Source organism: Vulpes vulpes, chromosome 3 (genome assembly GCF_048418805.1).
Source record: "Vulpes vulpes isolate BD-2025 chromosome 3, VulVul3, whole genome shotgun sequence".
In the NCBI taxonomy this organism is placed as follows: domain Eukaryota; kingdom Metazoa; phylum Chordata; class Mammalia; order Carnivora; family Canidae; genus Vulpes; species Vulpes vulpes.
The window spans coordinates 126,746,902-126,773,039 of NC_132782.1; the positions used below are offsets into that span (position 1 = coordinate 126,746,902).

A 26,138-nucleotide genomic window follows, 5' to 3' on the forward strand; every position below is an offset into this window, starting at 1 on the left:
GAGTGGTCTAGTTTCATTCTTCTGCATGTGGATGTCCAATTTTCCCAACACCATTTATTGAAGAGACTGTCTTTCTTCCAATGGATAGTCTTTCCTCCTTTATCGAATATTAGATGACCATACATTTCAGGGTCCACTTCTGGGTTCTCTATTCTGTTCCATTGATCTATGTGTCTATTTTTGTGCCAGTACCACACTGTCTTGATGACCACAGCTTTGTAGTACAACCTGAAATCTGGCATTGTGATGCCCCCAGCTATGGTTTTCTTTTTTAAAATTCCCCTGGCTATTCGGGGTCCTTTCTGATTCCACACAAATCTTAAAATAATTTGTTCTAACTCTCTGAAGAAAGTCCATGGTATTTTGATAGGGATTGCATTAAACGTGTAAATTGCCCTGGGTAACATTGACATTTTCACAATATTAATTCTGCCAATCCATGAGCATGGAATATTTTTCCATCTCTTTGTGTCTTCCTCAATTTCTTTCAGAAGTGTTCTATAGTTTTTAGGGTATAGATCCTTCACCTCCTTGGTAAGTTTTATTCCTAGGTATCTTATGCTTTTGGGAGCAATTGTAAATGGGATTGACTCCTTAATTTCTCTTTCTTCAGTCTCATTGTTAGTGTATAGAAATGCCATTGATTTCTGGGCATTGATTTTGTATCCTGCCACGCTACCAAATTGCTGTATGAGTTCTAGCAATCTTGGGGTGGAGGCTTTTGGGTTTTCTATGTAGAGTATCATGTCATCGGCGAAGAGGGAGAGTTTGACTTCTTCTTTGCCAATTTGAATGCCTTTAATGTCTTTTTGTTGTCTGATTGCTGAGGCGAGGACTTCCAGAACTATGTTGAACAGCAGTGGTGAGAGTGGACATCCCTGTCTTGTTCCTGATCTTAGGGGAAAGGCTCCCAGTGCTTCCCCATTGAGAATGATATTTGCTGTGGGCTTTTCGTAAATGGCTTTTAAGATGTCGAGGAAAGTTCCCTCTATCCCAACACTCTGAAGTGTTTTGATCAGGAATGGATGCTGTATTTTGTCAAATGCTTTCTCTGCATCCAATGAGAGGATCATATGGTTCTTGGTTTTTCTCTTGCTGATATGATGAATCACATTGATGGTTTTACGAGTGTTGAACCAGCCTTGTGTCCCAGGGATAAATCCTACTTGGTCATGGTGAATAATTTTCTTAATGTGTTGTTGGATCCTATTGGCTAGTATCTTGTTGAGAATTTTTGCATCCATGTTCATCAGGGATATTGGTCTGTACTTCTCCTTTTTGGTGGGGTCTTTGTCTGGTTTCGGAATTAAGGTGATGCTGGCCTCATAGAACGAATTTGGCAGTACTCCATCTCTTTCTATCTTTCCAAACAGCTTTAGTAGAATAGGTATGATTTCTTCTTTAAACGTTTGATAGAATTCCCCTGGGAAGCCATCTGGCCCTGGAGTCTTGTGTCTCGGGAGGTTTTTGATGACTGCTTCAATTTCCTCCCTGGTTATTGGCCTGTTCAGGTTTTCTATTTCTTCCTGCTCCAGTTTTGGTAGTTTGTGGCTTTCCAGGAATGCATCCATTTCTTCTAGATTTCCTATTTTATTGGCATACAGCTGTTCATAATATGTTTTTAGAATCGTTTGTATTTCCTTGGTGTTGGTAGTGATCTCTCCTTTCTCATTCATGATTTTATTAATTTGCGTCTTCTCTCTCTTCTTTTTAATAAGGTTCGCTAATGGTTTATCTATCTTATTAATTCTTTCAAAGAACCAACTCCTGGTTCTGTTGATCTGTTCCACAGTTCTTTTGGTCTCAATATCATTTAGTTCTGCTCGAATTTTAATTAACTGTCTTCTTCTGCTGGGGGTGGGGTCCATTTGTTGCTTTTTCTCTAGTTCCTTTATGTGTAAGGTGAGCTTTTGAATTTGAGTTCTTTCCAGTTTTTGAATGGATGCTTGTATTGCGATGTATTTCCCCCTCAGGACTGCTTTTGCTGCGTCCCAAAGATTTTGAACGGTTGTATCTTCATTCTCATTAGTTTCCATGAATCTTCTCAATTCTTCCTTAATTTCCTGGTTGACCTTTTCATCTTTTAGCAGGATGGTCCTTAACCTCCATGTGTTTGTGGTCCTTCCAAACTTCTTGTTGTGATTAAGTTCTAATTTCAAGGCATTATGGTCTGAGAATATACAGGGGACTATCCTGATCTTTTGGTATCGGTTCAGACCCGATTTGTGACCCAGTATGTGGTCTATTCTGGAGAAAGTTCCATGTGCACTTGAGAAGAATGTGTATTCAGTTGAGTTTGGATGTAAAGTTCTGTAGATATCTGTGAAATCCATCTGGTCCAGTGTATCATTTAAAGCTCTCGTTTCTTTGGATATGTTGTGCTTAGAAGACCTATCTAGTATAGAAAGAGCTAGATTGAAATCACCAAGTATAAGTGTATTATTATCAAAGTATTTCTTCAGTTTGGTTATTAATTGGTTTAAATATTTGGCAGCTCCCACATTTGGGGCATATATATTGAGAATTGTTAAGTCTTCTTGTTGGATAGATCCTTTGAGTATGAGATAGTGTCCCTCTTCATCTCTCACTATAGTCTTCAGGGTAAATTTTAATTTATCTGATATAAGGATGGCTACCCCTGCTTTCTTTTGAGGACCATTTGAATGGTAAATGGTTCTCCAACCTTTTATTTTCAGGTTGTAGGTGTCCTTCTGTCTAAAATGAGTCTCTTGTAGACAGCAAATAGATGGGTCCTGCTTTTTAATCCAGTCTGAAACCCTGCGCCTTTTGATGGGGTCATTAAGCCCATTCACGTTCAGAGTTACTATTGATAGATATGAGTTTAGTGTCCTCATATCTATTCAGTCCTTGTTTTTGTGGATTGTTCCACTGAACTTCTTCTTAAAGGGGAGTTTTAAGAGTCCCCCTTAAAATTTCTTGCAGAGCTGGTTTGGAGGTTACATATTCTTTCAGTTCCTGCCTGTCTTGGAAGCTCTTTATCTCTCCTTCCATTTTGAATGAAAGCCTTGCTGGGTAAAGTATTCTTGGTTGCATGTTCTTCTCATTTAGGACCCTGAATATATCCTGCCAGCCCTTTCTGGCCTGCCAGGTCTCTGTGGAGAGGTCTGCTGTTACCCTAATATTCCTCCCCATAAAAGTCAGGGACTTTTTTTCTCTTGCTGCTTTAAGGATCTTCTCCTTATCTTTGGAATTTGCAAGCTTCACTATTAAATGTCGAGGTGTTGATCGGGTTTTGTTGATTTTAGGGGGGGGATTCTATCCATTTATAAATGTATTTCTTGTTTTGAATAGATTTTCACTTACATGATCTCTCTTAATTTATCCTCGCAAGTGGATATCACTGCTTTTATTATCTTCATTGATATCTTATTCCACGAGGGAATATTTGCAGATCGAGATGTTAAGCATTTTCCTAAAAACACATAGGCAATTTAATTGCAAAGCTAGAACTTAAAAACAGATTTCTTTAAAAACAGATTTCCCCCACAGCTACTACCTCTCCTAGTATATTGTATTCCATTTCATTGTGACTCAAGAAGATTCTCCTAGACAGAGCCTCATTGTAAGCTGGCCACCATTAGTGAAATGACATTAGCTAAATATGATTATGTCTTAATGTTCCCTGAAAGGATTAGACTAGTTAAGACATACCGAAGGGAAAAGTAATTAGCTATTGAAATATGAATCTCTTGATTAGAACTGGAAATTATGTATTGGTATTAGAATGCTTATCTAGAATTTTTAAAGATCTAAATATAATCATTATTTCTTACTTATGAACAACTTCAGTGGGCCTAGTTTTGGTGAGTGACAAATTGAAAATACAACATTTTACTGGAAGAATGAGTTCACCTAATTCACTCAATCTTCACCTTAATTTAGATCTTAGGAATTTCTAACTACATAGAAACACTGGTATTATCTTTTTTTGATTTATCTTACTGTTTAAAGAAAACCATTAAATTGATCAATGTCAAATCACCTTAGAGTTGTAGTGGTAAGCTGGGGTATGCTATTTAAATTCTTCAGATTTTATTTTATTTTATTTTTTTAAGATTTTATTTATTTATTCATGAGAGACACAGAGAGAGGCAGAGACACAGGCAGAGGGAGAAACAGGCTTCATGCAGGGAGCCCGATGTGGGACTCCATCCCAGGTCTCCAGGATCACGCCCTGGGCTGAAGGCGGATCTAAACTGCTGAGCCACCCAGGCTGCCCCGAAAGTCTTCAGATTTTAAAATGTGTTTATAGTTGCTTCCATAAGACTTGTGCCCTCCCTGGTAAAAATTCCCTGTGGGTCCTTCAAAATATAGTATGCTGCAGGCCTCCAACCATCTGAGATTTGTAATGATTATTAATCCGTGATTAATATGTAGCAATGATTCGCCCACTTGACATGGAACATACATGCATGATAAAAATTACCTTATTGAATTGAAATTGTGTTTTTTGAAAATGAAATAGGGTTTGTTTGTTTGCTTACTTGTTTTTAACCTTGGTATCTCCAGTGACTAGCATAGTGTCCAGCACCTACTAGATTCTAAGTAAATAATTGAATGAATAAGTGATGCCTACCTTTTATTTCTACTTTGGCAACAGATTTGACTTTTGCATTATATTCTGTATAAGTTTGAAAGTTTGCACTGAAGTGTCATTATCAGACACTAACAGGAATTTGCCACTCAATGTTGCTACTCAAGATACTTAGACAACTAATTATATTTGTAACTTTTTTGTGTCGTCTAGTTTCATTGCAAAATCATATTTCCTGATATTAAAATTTGGTAAGCAGAGACTTAGGGCCATAGATAGGTTTCAGGGGATCCAATGACTGACTAAAATTATATACAGCATATGGGTGTGTGTGTGTGTGTGTGTGTGAACATTTAATTTTTTAAGAGGAAAGGATCATGATTTTTATTATATTCTCATAGGTATCTTATAACCAAAAAGTCAAAAATATTTTATAGGACTGTATTTATTTTATTTTATTATTCAGAAGAATTGCCTGAAAAGCATGAAAAATGCACATTTTTCTACCTCACTTTGTAAAATCTGATCCCTTAGTATTGAGGTGGGTCATGGATATTCCTCCCTTTCCTCCTCTTTATTCTTTTCCTGGTCTTCTATCACTTATTTAAAAGCTTCTATTCAATGTACTAAGTGATTTACATATATTATCTCATTATTTTTAACCCCCTGTGCAAAAAAGTGCTTTTACTATAGTGTGGCAGTTGGACCCATGGGCAGAAAGAGCTGCACTGGGATTGTGAGGAGTGACTGGTCATATACTTTTTAGTTAGTGGGGGTTAGGGACAATGTAAATCGCAAGGAATTGGGAAGCAAGGCTAGCTACTGTTAGGATAAGATCGTTTACAATTGTCTAGTAAAACATGAGTCCTGAAAGCCTTCAGAATATCAACAGGCCATATGTTTGAAATATGACTGTTAACATATATCATTGGGGCAGGGGGTGGGGTGGGAGTGATGTTTACAGTTGCCAGAGTGAAGTAACACTAACTAGAGCAAAGCTCTGGTGGTAAAACATTAAAGGAAGTCCTGGAGGGAACTGTATGTTGTGTTACAATCTCTGTACCTCACAAATTCTGCCTGGAGACTATGAGCTGCAGCATTGTCTGGCCTTTGTTCTTTTTCTCCTGATTTATCCCCCCCCCCCCCCAAACAGCTTTGACCCTTAAATCTTTTAGGTTGCTGAGGGTGGAAGGTCTCCTCTTCTGTAACCTATTCTTGCTGAATAGGGGCATAAAGATGTCCCTACAGCTCTAGAAGTAAGTATATTTCACTTAGAATAAACTCAGTTAAGTATCCTGCCTGAGGACAAGTAACAGTAGGCATGTAATAACACTGAAGTATGAAGCTGGAGCCAGTTTTACTACCTTAGTCTTTTTTTTTTTTAATCTAGGAAAAATTGACTCGTTTCAAAAAGATGTTCGGAAGTAATAAACTTATGGACATGTCTGCTCCAAAGAGAATTAATTCCTCTCTCTTCTTTATATTCTCCCTAGATTTTGATCAATTTGGGGGTACTTATTTACTATTATATTCCTGGTGCTTAGTATGATGCCTAACATACAGTACAATTTGCAAGAATTTATTCTAAATTGAAATTAGCTTTGAGCTTTTATGATTTAGTAATTCCAGGACTTCCATTTCAGTAGCTATGCCATCAACTCTCTGTGACCTTAATAATATAGAAGTTTCTTCAGGTATTAAACTTGGTGTTTTAATTTGTAAAACCTTGGTTAGTATATAAATTTTAGATCCAACCTGTTTAGTTTTAGTTATTGTGATTATTTTATAAAGGAAAGGCAGTCCCATGGAAATTAAGTCAAATGAAAATATGATTTTTTAAATTTAATAACCTAATTTGCTAACTTTTTTATTATTTCCAGCTCCATCTAGCATATGAACCAGTAGATATTTGGTTGAATTTGTTATTGTTTGGTATAGTTTAAACAAAGATAGCTCAGTAATCTTTTTAAATTTTTTAGCATTCAGAGATCTCCTTATATATTATTTTACTCCCCTGTTGCTATTGATAATTCTGTTTGTTTGCTTTAATATACTTTTATACAATTCTTAACACAGATGAGATATAAAACACTATAAAATCTATCACAGTTGAAACTCTAGACCTTCCTTCGACCCATGGGAATTCATTTGGCAAAAGGCCACCAAAACCAGTTCTTTTTTGATGCTTAGTTTCTAGTTTCTGCTTTAATTGCTGCCAAAATCTGAGCACTTGGGGATTTAATTGCTCATTATATTTGTCACAGTGGTGTCACAGACTCAAATAAAAACTGTTGCATGAAAAATATTTATGGGTATTAATTTGGCCTAAACATGTGTATATTGGATTCCTTATTTTTCTACATTATAAAGTATACCATGTCTAGAATTAAGAATTAAGACAGAATTCTTTAAGAACTTAGGCCCCATTTTACTAGTAAAGTATTATTATACATCCAGTCCAGAATCTACATTTAACAACCAACATCTAGGAGAGGATATGTTCAGAACTTTATTATATTTATTTTATTCAGTTTACTTTTTTGAAGCACTCTCTAAGGGATTTGATTCTGGCTCTGAGGACAGACTAGTTGGGTTCAAACCTTTATATCCCTTACTAGCTGTATGATCTTGAGTAAGTTATCTTAATCTCTCTGTGCCTGTTTCCTCATCTATAAAGTATGGGTAACTATGTTGTTGTAAAGATAAAATGGGCAAAGCTTCTAGAAAGGTGACTAACAGAGAGGAAGTCCTCAGTGTTGGCTAGTTTCCTGTAGTTCAGCTCGATATGCCAATAAAAAACTAGAAATATTACCATGGTTGCTGATATGAATTTCCAGTTTCCTACTGGAAACCTACTGAGGAGTAGGTTTTTTTACTCATTATTGTATTGTATTCCCTTTCCCTTTAATTTACCCTTTGGCTTTCCCTTCTTTTTTTTCTGTAAAATACATGCATCACCTTGCTTCTGCTGTGGTGGTTTGCAATTATCTTGTTCAAAGGAAATTATTAGGCACCTAAAACATAGGAAATGCAAGTAATCACCATGAGCAAGGTAATTTTTTGGAGTTGTTTGGAATTTTTTTGTAACCTGGAAATAAGTCCCCTCTGTCTTTCTTATGCCTGAAGTTGTCTTCTGGAATAGTCCTACATACACTACATTATAGAATCCTTTAGAATGAACAACATATTAAGGTATCAGTTGCATAAAAATAGGTTTATAATTTTTTTTCAGATGCATACTCCTGTGAACTAGGCCTAGAATAGACTTTGATACAACATTGGATCCCCTTTACTTATAGCTGTCCCTCGTGTTAGGGAAATGTTATTGATATACTATAAGTCTATTTGCCTCTCACCCAATAGATTTATCTGATGCTTAATTTTATTTATGATTAGAATGAACAGATAAAGGTATTACCTGCTTGAGATGTTTTTCTCATTATGATAAAGGAATAACATTTGTCTGAATTAGAATTAAAGTCATGTATCTCTCCTTTGAAATATTATTCTTGAAAAAATATTGGATTTGATTTCCATTTCAGCATACAGAATATTTTTGGTGAAGGTATCAGACCATTAAATGCTTACAAGGTTTTTCCTTTTCCTTTTCCTTTTCTTTTCTTTTCTTTTTCTCTTTTTCTTTTCTTTTCTTTTCTTTTTTTTCTTTTCTTTTCTTTCCCTTTTTCATTCTGTTGGGCACAATAAGCTTTGTACAGACTCATGGAGTGTGAAACATGGAGCCTTCTTTCCTTTTCTTTTAGTGAACGTGATCCTCGCTTTGGGTTCCCATTCCACCTTATGGCAAGATATGTAATTTTAACCACTTCCAGATAAAATCACTGCTGGAGTTAAGCCTTTTTATGAATAAAATGAAGAAATACCTATAGATGCTCTGGAATACCCTCTTTGCACTCTGAGAACTTAAGTCCTGGAGCCACAGAGAGCTTAGTGGGGCCACTTCAGGCCTCCCTGTATGACTTTCCTCTTTCTTCTACCTTCAGGAGAATATATTCATCTCCTATCCCTGTAGCCAGAAAAGCTAAATAGTCAAATAGTCTTTCAACTCTGTTTTATGCTAGGAGTGAGCCTTTAAGAACTCAAAATCTAATAATTTAGTTTCTTTTTTAATGTCTTTCATGAGCTTGTTCTTCTGCAACTGTGTTGGCCAAGATAAAGTTTAAAGTTACTTGAAGAAGAGTCAGGTCTGAAGGATTTCAGGGCCAAAACAAAACAAACAAAAAGTATATTTTTTCTTTATATTCTTAATTCACTGTATAGAAAAGGAGTCAAATGCATTTGTTATATAACATTGTTGAAATCTGTGTGAGATTCAAAAAACATGTATTTTTAAAAATGTAAATCTAAAAAAGTGAAGTTTCCTTAAGAATTCTGTTTTTTAAAGGTGGTCTACACATGGATTTTACTGTAAAATGACCCTTTCCAAAAATTAATCAGATAAACATGGATTTTTGGGGGAAGGATTTATAAATTATAAGAAATAATAAAAGCTTCTTTTAAAAAATGTTTGTTTACTGCATTTTATTACACAGCTTTTCCCAGGGGACTTCAGACATAGATATTGGGATGACAAGAGGCTTTTGTGGACTTATTCTGTGTTTGCTTTTGATTCTAAGCTATTGTTACACTGTTGTAGTGGGCTGCCTTAAATATTTGTTATCTGTGACTTTCTTTTGCCATGAGCATTATTGCTGTAGTCTAGGGAGTAACTTTAAATGACTAAACTGAGATCTAAAATTCTCTCTTAATTATAGTAGTGCAATTAACATACCCTTCCTTTGGTTTTAACAATTAAATTTCACATTTCCTATAGTATTGTGAGTCTTAAAGACATTATCCCAATTCAGAACATTTGTTTTTAAATAAAGAGATTCAGATCTAGTGTTTGATTTTGTTGCTCCCTGTTGGTAAATGCAAAGTTTAGAAGATTTTCAACCATGCAAAACAAAATATCCTGTCAAGGGACAGATTTATTTCTATGAAACAATTCCATTAAACAAAAACATATGTATAAATATATGTGTGTGTATATGTGTATATATTTAAAATTAGAGATTTATTACAAATATGCCCATAGCAATTAAATAGAAGTATCTATTTCCATATGTGATTTATAAATTATTTGTGGAAAAATCAAATAAAGATAGGTGCTGTTTTCTAAATTTTGGGAAAAAAAGGTTATCAAACCTTCCACTTTAAGATTTAAACATGTCTCAAAAAAAAAATAAGATTTAAACATGTCTCTTAGCAGCATTTCATCTAAATTGATGGCATCGGGTTGATTTTTGACAAACTAGTTGCAGAGGAAAATAAGTATGATTATATGACCAAAGAGATAATATATATCGTTTTCTATTAATGGTTAAATGGGTGGGGGAAATGAATGAAATTAGAATCAGAAAACTTGAATTTGAGTACTAAGTCTACCATAGAATACAATAGTCACATACTTAGAATGCATTTTAGGTGAAAACAATTTGAGTTACATGGGAATAATTTCAGTCAATGAACATTTATTTTCCTTTCTAAAATACTTTTGAGAGTTTTAATTAATTTTTAGCCATCTATTTCTGTCCTATGTTTATAATATTAGCAAACTAAATTAAAAAGAAATTGACTAAATAAATAACAGCACTGGAATATTATACAACTTTAAAAATTGCATTGTGATATGTATTTAGAATGATGGATAGATACTAATCATATATTATTAATTTTAATTTTATGAAGGTTAAAAATAGTATCTTCCAAATGTCATATACCTAGTAATTGTGTTTCAGTCTTTTAAGGTATTCATTTACTCCAAAAGGCATTATTTAAGTAGCAGTTGTTAACATTAAGCTCTGTTGTAGTTGCATGTAGCAAATGGATGTAAATGAATTTATCACTTGACTTATTTCTTTTTATTTTTTTTCAAGGACTTTATTTTTTTATTACTTTGTATACATTCTTATACTTCTTGTTGGGTGTGCAAAAGTAAAGAAAACTAACTGATGATTAGAAACTTTCTAGATAATTTAAAATATGAAAACTTTCTTGAGCTCACTGGCAAACAATTAGAGGAGGAAAAATTTTAAAAAGTGCAGATTTAATAGGAAAAATTAAGATATATTAAAAAGGTCCTGTTTTACATTAAATTTTTTCTATTGATAGCACTTCTTGTATTGCATTACATTAAGAAAGCATCATATTCAAGGTAAAATGTACAGGTATTTCCAAAAACTTGAAAAATTTCATTTACTTATGAATTATTTTAAAGTCAAAAGAAATACAAACCCACATTTGAAATTTTGGAAAATATTGAAAACTGTAAGTTTAAAGAAGTGCCCTTGTTTATTCAACATTCTGTGGTAACCTGAAATACTATTTCATTTCAGTAAGGATAAGTTTGACTTTTTACAGGAATTAGATCTTTCATACAGAGTTTTAATAAATAATAAAATGTTATTTTATGATTATTAACTGATAGCTAATATTTACTGTCAGATAGTTTTAGTTTCTTTATATACATTTTTAAATTTTAATTGTAATTATATGTGATTGCATTGTGTTTTCCTAACCAGAATTCAAGCTCTCTTCTAAAATTTTTTATTGCATTATAATTAAATGTGGAAAAATAGATTACTCAGTTCCATGAATTTTAACAAAATGAATTGAACAGAGCCATAGAAGACCCTCTTGTGTCTCTTGTAGTCACTGTCTTGATTAGTTTTACCTGTTTTTAAAACTATTGCTTTGTTGAGATATATTTACATACCATAAAGTTCACTCTTAAAGTGTGTAAGTCGGTAGTTTTTAGTATATTCACAGAGTTGTGCATCTAGCACCACTAATTCCAGAACACTTTTATCTCCCCCAAAAGAAACCTCATTACCATTAGCGCTCATTCCCACACTCTTCAGTCTTTGGCAACCACTAATTTCCTTACTATCTCTGTGGATGTGCCTATACTGGACATTTTATAGAAATTGAGTTATACGATGTGGTCTTTTGTATTTGGCTTTTTCACTTAGCATAATATTTTTTTTATTAACATAATATTTTTAAGGCTCATTTATGTTGTAGCATGTATCAGAACTTCCCTTTTTGATTGGCAAAAAATATTTTATCAGTATACTACATTTATCATTATATTGGATTTTTTACTTTTTTTTGTCTGTTACAAATAATGCTGCTATGAACATTTATATACAAATATTTATGTGGATGTATGTTGCCCTACGTTTTCATTCTTACACCAGTACAACAATGTCTTGGTTACTTTAATTTTAGTGTCAGTTTTAAAGCCAGGAACCATGAGTCCTTCAACTTTGCACTTTGTTTTAAGAATGTTCTGGCTGTTCTGGTCCCTTGTGTTTTTGTATTAATCTTAAGATCAGTGTGTGACGGGCACTGAGGGGGACACTTGACGAGATGAGCACTGGGTGTTATTCTGTATGATGGTAAATTGAACGCCAATAAAAATTAATTTATTAAAAAAATAATAAAATAAAATAAAATGAAATAAAAAAAAGTTTTCACAAAAAAAAAATCTTAAGATCAGCTTGTCAAAATCTGCAAAAATATGTCAGCTGGGATTTTGACAGGAATTACTTTGAATCTTTAGATCAATTTAGGGAGTAACACCATTTTAATAATTAATATTAAGTCTTCTAATCCATGAACATGGGATATCTTTCCATTTATTTTTGTCCTTAATTTTTTTCTTGATGTTTTGTGCTTTTCAATGCATGAGCCATATGCTTCTTTTATTTAATTTATTCAGAAATATCTATTCTTTTTATCCTCATATAAATGAAATTTTTCATTTTGGTTCATTTATTGCAGCTTTGCCTATTTTTGAACTATATATAAGTGAAATAATTTTGTTGTCTGTTCATTTTCTTTTTTATGTCACATCTTTTGTTCAATATTATATATGTAAAATGTATTCATGTCAGTCCATGTAGCTGTAATTTGTTCATTCTTATTGCTATATAGTTTACCATTGTATTAGTATATAATGATATTTATATATTTATATATTACATCTTGATGTACATTTGTTTTGTTTCTAGTTTTGGCTATCTTGAATAATGGTATTACTAACATTTTTGTACATGAATTTAGGTGAACATTTATAAATTTGTTCTGGGTATATTCCTAAGCATGAGTTCAGCTTTTGAAAGTACTTCAAAATGGTAACAATTTACAGTTCCATTGGCAGTGCTTCAGTTGCTTTTTATACTAAAAAAACACTTTGTATCATCTATATTTAGTCATTTTCAGTGTGTAATGATAATCCCATTGTTTAAATTTGCATCTTTCTCATGATTAGTGATGTTAAGCATATTTGTTTGCTTTTAATTAGCAATTTTGGATATTCTCTTTTATATAGTATTTATATAAGTCCATTGCTTTATTTTTTATTGAGCTATTTTTCTCATATTTATTTGTAGGAGTTCTTTATTTATTGTAGGTATGAGTAATTAAAATAGTATGAAACTGGCCTAAGTATAGGAAATTGAGTAGTGGTTCCTAATGGACTCCAGAAGGCAGACTACATATATACTGTGATTTACTTTATGAACAAGATTAATAACAGTGGCGAAATGATGGCCCCTTCAATAATTAGTATTGACTTCATTGATTACCTATACAGTGTGATTTCCTACCTCACATCACATACAAATACTAATCCCAGAGTTTTGAACATCTACATGTGAAATGTAAAATAATACTTTTATGAAAAAATATAGGAAAATATATTCATAATCTTAAAGAAGTCAAAGATTTCTTAAAGAGATCGCAAAAGGCAATAACTATTAACCATACATTTAAGTAATAGTAAATTGGACCTCATTCAAAATCATTTTCTTCATAAAAGAACACTAGTAAAGAAGTGAAAAGACAAGACATAGAGCGGGAGAGGATATGTGTAGTTTATATATCCAAAATAGGACTGTTATTCAGAATTCAAATTATTTTAGATATATTTGGTAATTTGATAGACTTTCACTATAAAAGCATGTAACTATGTGTTAGAAAGGATCTTTCCCCTAACTTGGCTGATTAAAAAAATCAAGAGAAAAAGTAGTATATGTATCTCAATAGGTTTTAAATCAATTCTTATACATTGGAAAATATTAATCTAAATTCTGCAATTTTCTAAAATCCATTCTTAGTTATAATTTAAAATGGAAGGAGCACATTCATATTTAAAGTTTTAAATTTATTTTTTGTTATTTAATTATTTTATTAAATAATCTATTTTATTACCTAAATACCCCTAAATTCTTTTTCTTTTCTTTTTTTTTTTAAGATTTTATTTGAAAGAGAGCACAAGTGGGAGGAACAAAGGGAGAGGGAGAAGCAGACTCCCCACTGAGCAGGGATCTAGATGTGGGTATCCATCCCAGGACTCGGGGATCATGACCTGAGCTTAAGACAGACTTAAAGCACCCTTAAATACCCCTAAATTCTATATAAAATCTAATATTCCAAAAGATTCATGGATACATTTTTAGTTTAAAATTTATTTCTATACTACATTATGTTCTCAAAACTTATTAGGGCCTTGTAAGATCGAGTTAGTTTTACATATGAATATATAGTTAAAAGTGTAGTTTAAAAAATAAAAACTGTTAGAAATGCTTAGAATCTGATACATCACTTAATTTTAAGAATTGAAGTTATTTATTTTTAAACATATCTATATAAAAATATATTCTTTTTAAAACATCTGTATACATATACTTATAAACATCACATATACAATCGTTTTTTAAAGATTTTATTTGAAAATTTTGATTCCAAAATGTTGGAACTTTTATATTATACCTAGGCTGTATCTTTCCATGTCAGTAATTACTAATTTTTTTAGAAGTAATTATTTATCCTATACAGATTTTTATGATTTCAAACTTACTTTATTGACTTTATCTTTTGAATTTAAATTGGTTTTTATATATTTGAGATTATTTTAGAGAACTGATTTTTAAACCTCAGAGCTCTTGAAGTTGTACTAATTTTATATAAAATTAATTTATTCTATTTACCCCATTTTGAAAAATTGATAAAAGACTTCTGTGATAGCTGTATCATAAGACATTTTTATTTTGTTACTGTTGAATTCACTGTCAATTTTAATGAATCTTACCCAATTAAAGTGTTGTGCATATGTTTCATGAGTCCATAATCAATATAATCAATTATATTTTTACATAATTGCATAGATACAATTTTATCTCAGGATGTTGGAGGATTAATGTGTTTTTCTAATATGTTGCAGAAATGCGAGAAGCTGGAGAATAATTTTGATGACATCAAGCACACGACTCTTGGTGAGCGAGGAGCTCTCCGAGAAGCAATGAGGTAAGTCTGGGTCACCATAGCAACAGTCACAGATGTGGTAAAGAAAAAGTCATTCTTCATTATTGGGGGAACAAATGAGTTCATTGCCACCATTCAGCTCTGTTCTCTAAGGTATTAATTTGTCAGTGGAGAGACTTCCCTTGAGGCTGTACTTTGGTTTTGAAGCTGCATAAATGTTAAGCCTCAGTGCACAGTAAAAAATGTAAATGTTTAATTTGTTACTTAAAATGCTTAAGGGGTGTCTTGTTTTATATTTATACTAAACTGTGTGATTGAATGGAAATATTGTTCATCTAAATTCTGCCTGAATATAAAAAAATAAACAGTACAATGGTGGTTAAAACTGAGTAGTATTTTCTCCTAATTAATATTTAATTTAAAAAGAGGTACTTAAAATTTCATATTCTATTAGATTTTTATAGGATTATATCATAGTGTTTTTAAACTGATTTACATTTTCACACTTTTATAAAACATATGGATTAACTTTTTTCAAATATAACGAGCCTGATGGTTTTTTTTTCTTTTTTCACTTTTTTACCGTTACTATTTCTAAATATTTCTCTGAAATCTCCCCAGACTTGAAACCTTTTTAATAACTTTTAGGAAGCAGTCTTTAAATCTTTCTTTTACTAGACATTAAAAATGTGAGGAATAAAACTCATCATCCTTAGATCTAGAAAACAACAAATGCGATTAATCTTTAAAGTTCTGAGCTGAACATTCCAGTGGGATAATTTCTAATATATTTGTACAGAAATAGTGTCTTTACCTCTATTTAGCCTATGAAACTACAATTGGTTCTTAAAATATAGCTCCTCCTATCAGGTTCTTTTTTCTTTTTAGGACTTTAAGGTTGAAAATAATATAAAATAAGAGAAAGTATAAACCTATGAGGCTTTCTACAAGGATAGGTTGTGTACAATTTTGTTATTGCTAGCACACAGTTACCATATACTTTAGTTTAGAAGCTGCTCTCATTTAGTAAGCTTCCTTTTACCATGCAAGCAGCAGGGGAAAGTAATTAAATTTAATAGAAGCTGCCCTCATTTTGAAGCCACTTCTATTTAAAACCACAGGGGGAGGTAATTAAATTTAATGGAAACAGTAGCTTCTACACAAAGATACATGGTACTTCTGTATAGATGATTATGATGTCACAAAAAGAGGAATAATATATTACTAGTACTGAGAAATTACCAGCTGGAGCGAGTGAGCCTATTTTATTGTTAATGTCTTCACTAATAAAAAAAGAGGGAAAAATAGAACTGAGTATACAATAGAGAATTTGCACCTATAAAATGCAATCAGACATTCACAGGAAGTTAGTTTTTGAAAAGTAGTAATAAATTTAAAATAAGGTATAAAATATATTGTAGAAAAACCCAATACAGAAATTATGAATGAATGAACTATTTTTCAGTATAGTCTTTATCCCGTATCTAAAACTACCACAGTTATAGGTTGAAGGCATCATATTTGTACATGCTTATTATAATTATTTTGAATATATTAAGTGTGCACACCAATATTTATCTAGAAAAGTAGTTATTCTCTGTATTTTTACATCTATTCGGTTTGAAGTAAACACAGACACACAGGAAGACAAAGAGAATGCCAGCTCTGAAGCTTTGAATAAAAGAACTGAAGGCCTAAAACAGAAAGAATTACAAAGGGCAATGTGAATGAGAATGGATGTGACTGAGGGAAATATAATGAACAAGGAAAAGACAGTAACTAGTATAGAAAATTTGTCATTAAGGAAAACCAAACAGAATTATGGGAGAATTGTGTATGAAGAAGATAATTCTGCCAAATTTCGTAATACTTACGACTTTTGAAAATACCAGATATTCTGCTTTTAAGAAAGTAGAAACAAACTAATAAGCAAAACAAGTATTACCTGGTTGGAGTAACCTCTCAGTCACTTATACTGTCAGATAAAGCAGTATTCTAAATAATTTAAATCAGCTTTTAATTTTACAGCTGTATAATGTACTTTGGTATATCAGCTACATATTTCACACATACACACATATTCATAATGTTTAGATTCTCTAAACACAAATAATTTAGCAACCAGAATATTCAACAATTTAGTATACTGGGGGCTGCCACTTATGTTTTTGCTTGTTTTTTGCCTTTAGGAAATGTAGCAGGAGCTCATTTTTTTTTAATATGTGAGATTAGAGAAAATGGGAAAAAAGTCGTGATGCTCTGTGACTAAGAATAAGAGGAGAATGCATAAAGGGGCAAAAATTAATTGTTTTCTCCTCTATGATCAATTTTTGCCTTATATAAAGGGTGTCTATATCAAAGAAAACTATGGAGAGAGTAAGAAATTTGATTTAGGCCTTGAAAGATAGCCAGTTTTGCAAGTAGAGGGAATAGAGTTGAGCAAAGTCATGAAGGTCTTTAAGTGAAAAGCGTATGCCGAATATCTGGTATTTTCAACAGTAAATAGTTGATATAAAGCACATCTTTTAAGCTCTTTTGAATATATGTTTCTGTACAAAACTCACATAAGCAGAATTTTTGAGTAATGTCTCTCTTTATATGTCAAACATCCTTCTGTGTAAATGAAGCAATACAAAGTTGGCAAAGATGATGGGAACAATTCAGAATCTCACAGTGTGAGAAGGGGCAGTGGGAAAAAATTTACTGAAAACCGCAGTTAGCATCAGGGCTGGCCTTAGAAAGCTGGCTGGAAATGTGTTTGTTACCCTACTCTGGAGACCAGTTACCTGCAGTCTAGCTTGTCATGATAAAGAAGGTAAGTTATTTCAGGAAGTCATGTTTTTAAGGAAGCAGGTGACAAGATGAAATATAAAAATTAGAATTTTGTAGAATTCTAATGGGAAAGAATATAGGATGTCGAAATAGAAACAGTCTTTCATTTACTTAATAAATATTTATTTGGTTTCTGTAATATACCAGGTGATGGGAATATGGAAAGAAATAATTCCTGCCCTCAAGGAGGTAACAGTCTAGTGGAGCAGACAGGTACAGAAATCAAATGCTTGATGTGAAGACTCAAAACCCCCGTCTTGAGTCCTTTCTTTGGTTTCCAGAATTCCATGGAGCTTTTGTCTTGGTCCATGGACATGGCCTAGCTCAGCTATGGGAACATTATCTTCTCTCAGAAGCTTAGTCTCTGCAGCAGCCCTCAGGTGGCTCCAGACATCTTCAGTGGTGTTCTTGCCATTTGAGATCCCACTTGTGCTTCCCTCTTATCCTAGATATGAGGACCCATAGCCAACTGTCTTAAAACACAAGAGGCTGGGACACCTGGGCAGCTCAGCAGTTGAGCCTCTGCCTTCGGCTCAGGGCGTGGTCCTGGAGTCCCAGGACGAGTCCCACATCAGGCTTCCCCTCGAGGAGCCTGCTTCTCCCTCTGCCTATGTCTATGCCTCTCTGTGTCTCTCATGAATAAATAAATAAAATCTTTAAAAAAAAGAAACTTGAAAACACGAAGGGCTATGACCTACCCTGGAATGTACTGTCTAAATAAAAGCAGGTATTTGATCAGGTTTTGGCTAATCCTAAAATGGGAAAAAAATTCATTAAAAAGTTTGTTTTCACAGCAAAATAGAGGGTGCAGTGAAGGTGATGAGAAAGCTAGAGAGATTAGTGAGCTCACTAAGATCAAGGTAGAAGGGTATAGAGGTCAACAGAGAGGGGGAGTATGTTTGAGAAATATCGAAATATTTAGAACATGGATCTGATTTGACTTTGTGGCTTAGCCCCAGTAAATCATAACCCTGACTTACCTACTCTTTTTAAAATCTTTTAAAGTATTCTTACTGTGATTGAATAAATTCTAATTTATTCTGTGCCCAACTATATAGTAAATTCCATGAGAGTAGGAGGATTGCTATTTTGCCTTTGTTTGTATTCTTAGCATCACCATAGTATTGGCATATGTTAGGTGCTCAATAATTAGTGGTTGAATTCTTGATAAAGATAAGAAGGAGATTTAGTATGGACAAGTGAAATGTTTTACTTTGAATATTTGGATATACACTAATTAATATGGGGAGGAAAAAAAAGAGGACTAAGGAAGAATATTTTGGTTTTCAGATGAATTTGAGATAGCTATGGGGAACTCGTGTAAATTTGCAATAAGCAGAGGAAAAATATAATTCTACAATTCAGGAAAAATACTGGGGGTTGATATGCACATTTGGCAGTTGTTGAGTATTTTGATTCTTGTAGCCATAGGAGAGGATGTGATTTCCAAGAATAGGACATCAAATCAGAAAGGAGAGTCTAACCAGATGACTAAGAAAATATTGGGCTTGAAAATGTGTGTCACAAAGGAAACATATTTTGAGATTTAAAAATTATAAATAACTTTCTCCAGCAGAGTAAGTTGAAACTGTAAAATGGTGTGCTTGAGAAGAGAAGGGTAGGCGGCAATCCTGGCCAGTGTTCTGTGGCTCCTGGAGATATCTTGAGCAGTGGTGCCCAGAAGAACTTTCTGTGAACTGGAGTAAAACTGCCTCTAGTAGAAGTGTTCTAAGTCTGTGCTTTTTAGCATGATTGCCACTGGACACACATAGCTACAAAGAACCTGAATTATGGCTATTGTAACTGAGGAGCTGAATATTTAATTTTATTTAACTTTTAATCTAAATGTAAATAGTTGTATGCAGTTAGGGGCCGTGGTTTGGATGCATCACCCTATGGGGTTATGTTTGAGTTGCTAACATAACATTCATCCATCTCTCACTAATGGGATTCTCATCAGTGGAGTGGCTAGGGTAAGGCTAAACCATGTTCACACACATTATACATATATATCAGATACTAGCTCTCAAAAAATGTAGAATAAAAGGTAGATTCATAATATAATAATGGTTGTAAAACCAAAATTAACAACAATGACTTGATATGGAGGGGGTAAGTGACTATTATTCTCTAAGAGAATTAACAACAATAACAGTTTAGGAATTAATAAAAGAACTTAGTAATGTGGTCAGATTTAAGATAAAGATGGAAATTTATGAGGTTTTCTGTGTATTATCCATAACTAGTTAGTGGTTGCAACTGACAGTAGATCCTATGATGATCCTATGAATTTATTATATTATAAGGTACCTCAAATCATGCAGGACATGTTGAATCATTGAATAGGTAGTAAGGAAGCAGTAGTATAAGAAGCAGTTGTTCTGTTATTTGGAAAAAAGAAATCACTTCATATTTTTACTGCACAGGTGCTAAAGGATGTTTCATGTATATTAAAGAACTAAATGAAATATAAATGAAACAGCCAAAGTCCACTAAATATGGAAGTGACTACTTTTTTTTTTTTTTGAGGTTTGGATGGGGAAAGAGATGATAAGCTAAAAAGTAGTTGAAAAAAATCACTAAGCTTTGCTCTCATTAAAAAAGTTTCTGTACGTAGTAAGAAATCATGAAATTCAAAGACCGCATCAGTGTACTCTATTGCTGTATGTTTAAAAGATACAAAAAGATTAGGAGCTCAATGGCTAATTGGCAAAGTATGATTAAGAAACCTTTGAAAATATTCAACTGTAACAGCCAACAAAATATAAGTTATGTAAAAAATGTACTAATTTCCTGATTACTGACATCACTGCAGTTCAGTGGGGAGGAGATTTTTGAGTGCTAGCATTGGAAATGGCAAGACAGTCATTTCTCTTTCTCAGAGCTCAAGAACAGAGGAAATGATTGCTGTACTTAAGGAAAGGATTGCACCAGTAAGTATGAAGAGCCTTAAAACAAACATACCCGTTTCATATTAATTTAACTTCCTGAAATAGATTATGCAGAAGACTGAAAAATTAAGGATAATCTGAATCTCTTCCTTAAACTACTAGAATATTACAGCAAATAAATTGAAGAGAACCTCGTCATCTATTAAGGAAACAAATAAGAAAATGAGTATTATATATATAAAACATATGATTCATATTTATATATACATATACGATTTTATATTTACATATAAGTATATAAACTTAAATATATTTATAAAATATTTATGTAATAACGTATAGTATTTTACACACACATACATAAATGGTAAATTGTGGCATATTCTATCTGGATATTAAAAGAGTCTTCATGGTGTTTTTAGTACCACATGAATCCTCATGTTAAAATGTTCACTGAAAAACGCCAGGAAACAAAATTGCGTGTAGAACATTATCTCCACTGACTAGAAAGAATGCAGAGAAAGAAGATGAGATTAAAATAGAGTAAAATAGCTATTATATCTAGGTGATGGGCGAACAGATACTTTATTCAGGCTTATAATTTTCTGTTCTGAATTTTCTATAATGGAAGCATATTATGAATGATTTGAAAAATAATGAACTAAGAAATCGAGAAATGGAAAGAATAAAATATGAATACTAGGGTAAGTGGTAAAAATCAGATTTTAGACTCCAGCCGTGATTTTAGGTATATTAATATTTTTTTAGTCTTACTTTTTCTTGTAAAATAGGATTAAAACCTTAATAGGATTAATATGAGGAACAACAATAATGGAGGATGCTTTGTAATTTATGAAACATCAATAAAATGATGATACAAAGTATTACAATGTTTGTATACATTATTTGCATTTAATGGTGTTAGAGTGATTATTTCAAAAAGAACTTACATATGTCATACATAATGGAATTGACTGGAAAACTTCAGTGTAGCCTTAGAATGTAGAATACCAGAGGGAATATTTCTTGTCTAACTTATACAGAGTTTATTGTAATTCCATGGCTATGTGGAAATAATTGTACAGGATTTCTGAAAATGATAACATAAGAAAAAAAATTAAAGGCAGGAAAAAATGCATCTCTGGGTTAAATCTCTATTGTATGATAGTAGTGAATTTAGAGCTAAAATTCGCAACTTGTTTTTTGTCATATTTTCTCCTTATCACTGCCAATTCAGCCTTCTTATCATGCCAAAGTGATTTGATTTCTGTATTATCATATTGTGCACCTTTCTTAGACCCTGTAATAAATTCTAAACATCAAGGGGAAAAGTGGAACCTTTTTAACATTGTATCTCTCTGTCCCCCTTTCAGTTCCAGAGGCAATAATAGCTGGACATGTTTAGTACAAATATGAAATTGAAAAATAAGTCAATTGAATAACTTGAGAAAAAGGAGTCCCAAATTATGAAAAAGAAAGGGCCCATATAGTTCATTAAAAAGAAAAAAAATAAAAATGTGGTATAAAGGTTTTAGATAATGACAATACAGAAAAATATAGATTGGTCAGATTTATGGTTATACCTCAATGATGAGAAAGTAAATTATATTGTTGGAATTTAAACATTGCTAATTAGGTATTAGTTTTTTAAATGCAGAGTCACACCTATTCAGTGACACCTGTTATATTTAGATTATTATTATGGGATGAACTTCCAGGACATATATGAAATTTATTCTTCCTTTCTGCTAGGCTTCATCACGTGTTAGAACTTCTGTCACTAGATGGTGATATTGAGTTGCACAGTTTATATTTCTGGCTTTTTTTCTGGTGTGTGTAATAGTAATTGTAGGTGTGCCATAAACACAGCCATTTATGTAGAGTTAAACTAAGTGTAACTGTATAAGCTTGGAGGATAGTTTTAAGAGATACAATCACATTCTAAATATTTAAGTCAAAAATTTAACATTGCTTTACTGTTTCTTTACTTTAGACTCATTAGACTTTGGAGGGTGGAAGAAATATAAATAGCAATCTAAACGTCATTAAAGACTCCAGTCTTAAGGAGAGATTCAGAGATATTGAAAAGAGGTATTTTCCAGCTTTTCTCTTCTAGATGTGTTAGTCTAAAAAGTATATCTTTAATTTCACTTCTTTGTTAATTTCCAGTGGTAATGGGACTGTTTACCAACTGATCTAAGGGTTGTGTTACTCGTGGTACCTAGCTGCTAATTGTTTTATTAATGTTTTAGTTATAGTAAGATTATATCTCTTGCTAAGCATAATGGTTAAACTACGCTGACATTTCTTTAAATGGTACTTCTACATGAACTGGTGTAAAAACTGTTTCTATGAGTAGTTTTGTCTATCTGAATAAGACCTAAAGTTAAGAATATTACTCTTAAAAAAAAAGAATATTAGTCTTATCCTACTAAATCTTAATTTTGTAAGTTTATTGTGTGTATGCATATATGATATATGTTTAAATGTGTATGTTTGTATATGTAAATGTGTTACTATTTCCCTCCCTCTCTTTGTCTAAATCTTCCCTTCCAAGTCAAGGAAATCTTGCAGTGTGACAGTATTTTGCATTTGGAGATCCCTATGCTCTTTAGACATATCTATTAGGATTACAAAAATTTATGTACAAGGGGGTTCAATGAAATTCTTTTATAATAGTAAAAAAAGGAAAAGAGGTGGAGAAAACAGCCTAAATATTTATGAATAGTTAGTTGAATAATTTAAAAATGAATATAAGATATGAAAAATGTTGAAATATCATTGAAATAAAATATGAGATAAAACGAGAAAATATTTTTTTAAGATTTTATTTATTTATTCATGAGAGACACACAGAGAGAAAGAGGCAGAGACACAGGCAGTGGGAGAAGCAGGCTCCATGCAGGGAGCCTGACATGGGCCTCGATCCCAGGTCTCCAGGATCACGCACTGAGCCAAAGGCAGGCGCTAAACCGCTGAGCCACCCGGGCTGCCCAAAATGAGAAAATATTAACAAAATACTTATAGTAAAATCATCAGATGGTTAAATAGTGTGGAAAGTAAATACACTTTTTTCAAAATTCTAGATGTTATATTATGCTATCAATGATTACAGATGATTTCACATTTGATACATTTTTTTTGCTTTCAAAGCTCTCAGAAATATACATTATCTTTGTGATCATAAATACCCGTGTGTGTGTGTGTGTGTATCTATGTTTTTTTTTAACTATATGAAAAGTTTGTCCAGTGAGATTGGATTCAGAAACAATGTGTTAGTTTTCCATTTTAAGCAGATTTCTTGATCCTTCATAATTATATTTCTACGAGTCTTCTCTCACTAAAGGGATCAGCAAGTATCTCTCTAGAAAGGTCCCCCCACCAAGTCAGCAAATTATGAGTATCCTCTTCTTCTATGCAGAGGAGAATATCTTGTCTTTATCATTTCTGTTTTAAGGAGGTAGATATTCCACCATTGCCCACAGTAGGTTTCTGCATTTGGTCATCTAACATGCATGTATGAATATTTTTATATATTCCATTTCTTAATTAACATCTTAAAAACCAAGCTTAATGTTTTAGATTTTGTGAAATCTAGACACAAAAGTATACTATCACTTTCTCTATATCATGATGATATGACAACTCTAATAAATGGCACTGGTATACAACTTAGAAAATGTAGGTTAGGCATTAGGGAAATGAATAATTACCTAAAAATATATACAATTAATTGCATTTGATTATATATTCTATATAATTAAGTTTATGTGATTTGTGTAATATGAATATATGTATATATGCATACACACATATATATGCCAAAAGGTACACACAAATATATGTTTGGTGTCATTTGTTTACAGGATAAGTTATGAATGTTACTTTCATTCATTCCAGGAGCGAATTGAAAGCAAGATTTATCATTTAGTTTTGGATGGACCAGAGATACTTTAATTTTTTCACTATTTATCAGAAATAGGAGAAAAGTCCTGGAATAATTCTCACTAATGTTTATTAATAAAGTCAAATATATGCTTAGCATTAATACTTTGAATTATTTATTCATTTGGTAGTGATTAGTATATATGAATTTGGAACTATGTTGATTTACAAATCTTTTTCTCTACTTTAAATTTTAATTAGAACTTGAATATGAGAAATATTGATTATATACATATCAATGATAAATTTTTGAAACAACAGCACAAATGAAATCAGGCATTGATAATTTAATTATATATTTGTAATCTGCATTATCATATTAATCTAAGCATTTGTTCATTAAACCTGGTGCCTACTATATACTAGACACTATTTAAAAGGAGTATTTGTAGATGAAAATCAAATTAAAATTTTAACTAGCATTTATGACAACTTGGTAACTTTAGAATGAAATAAAATCATTGGTAAATTGGATGTTTATATTTAAAACACAAATTAGCATCAATATACATAAATAGAATTTAGCCATGCTAAAAAAAATTACATTTTCCCCTTAGTAGCTGAAGATTGTGTATTAAAAACTAGAAAGGAAGGGATACAGCTTTTGTTTTGCTACCAAAGAAAAGTGCAGAGCTAAGTCTTACTCTAGAATGCTTATCATTTTAGATACAGACTTTGAATGAGCAGCTAATAGCTAAAATTATTTAGGAGATAAAAATTGGTACTGTGAGGATTAGCTTTAATTTTAAGTATCCATAATTGAAGTGCCACATTATGATTTTAATGTTATGATAATCTTGTTAACAAGCTGTTGTGTATATACTATCATATTTTAATGTAGTTGCAAAGCTTAAGTAAACCATAAAGTAAATTGCTTTTTGAATCAGGCTTTTACAAGTGGAAAATTAGTGGTTTACATGTTTTGAATACATATTTTGTAATTATGCATGGCATTTTCTACAACTTAAGAAGAATAATAGAATAGGTTTATAGATAATATATTATTGTTCATAATACATTGGCATATTTTGTTATTGTCCATTCTAATTAGCTTGGGTTTATTCCACATGTACTATAAAATAATAACTGATTCTACTTCTTTTTCTGTAATAGTCTTCTCTTCTGGAAGATATATGTTGTAGTTTAGTGATGCTATTTCTCATTTCTCATATACCAGCACATTACTTTTAACCAAAAATTAATATCTTTCTTATCTAGTATTTGTACAGGTTATTGTGATATATACTGAATTACATCCATTGGAAGTATTTTTGTTTATTTATCTTTGGGGTAGAAAAAAAATGTCCTATTCTGATGATTGTTGAAGATAGCTAATCAGATTTACTTTTTCTGATTTTGTAACTTCAGTTGTCAGAGACAAAGCATGCCAGTTTGATAGTCTAAAACAGAAATAAGTAAACTTTGGGGTACCTGGGTGGCTTGGTTAGTTAAGCCTCTGACTCTTGGTTTCAGCTTAAGTCATGGTATCTGGTAGCCTAAGGCAGGCTCCATGCTCAGCAGGGAGTCTACTTGAGAATCCTCTCTCTCTCCCCACCTCCCTCTTCCCTCACCTCCCTTTTCCCCCA

The 26,138-nt window shown here is 32.3% G+C and overlaps 1 protein-coding gene across 6 annotated transcripts in view; it reads left to right on the top strand.

Moving 5' to 3' along the window:
- Positions 1-26,138, top strand: part of DPYD (dihydropyrimidine dehydrogenase) — a 793,145-nt gene that overhangs the window by 95,176 nt on the left and 671,831 nt on the right. For 4 of the 6 annotated variants that reach the window (XR_012000747.1, XR_012000748.1, XM_072754539.1 and 1 more), the window contains one exon: positions 14,844-14,926. Coding sequence is in view for 2 of the 6 variants with exons in the window: in XM_072754539.1 (XP_072610640.1) it covers positions 14,844-14,926 (83 nt within the window). In the remaining 4 variants the exon portion in view is untranslated. Of the gene's footprint in view, positions 1-14,843; positions 14,927-20,598; positions 20,650-22,600; positions 22,699-26,138 lie in introns of all 6 variants that reach the window. The other 2 variants (XM_072754542.1, XM_072754541.1) reach the window with 2 other exon arrangements.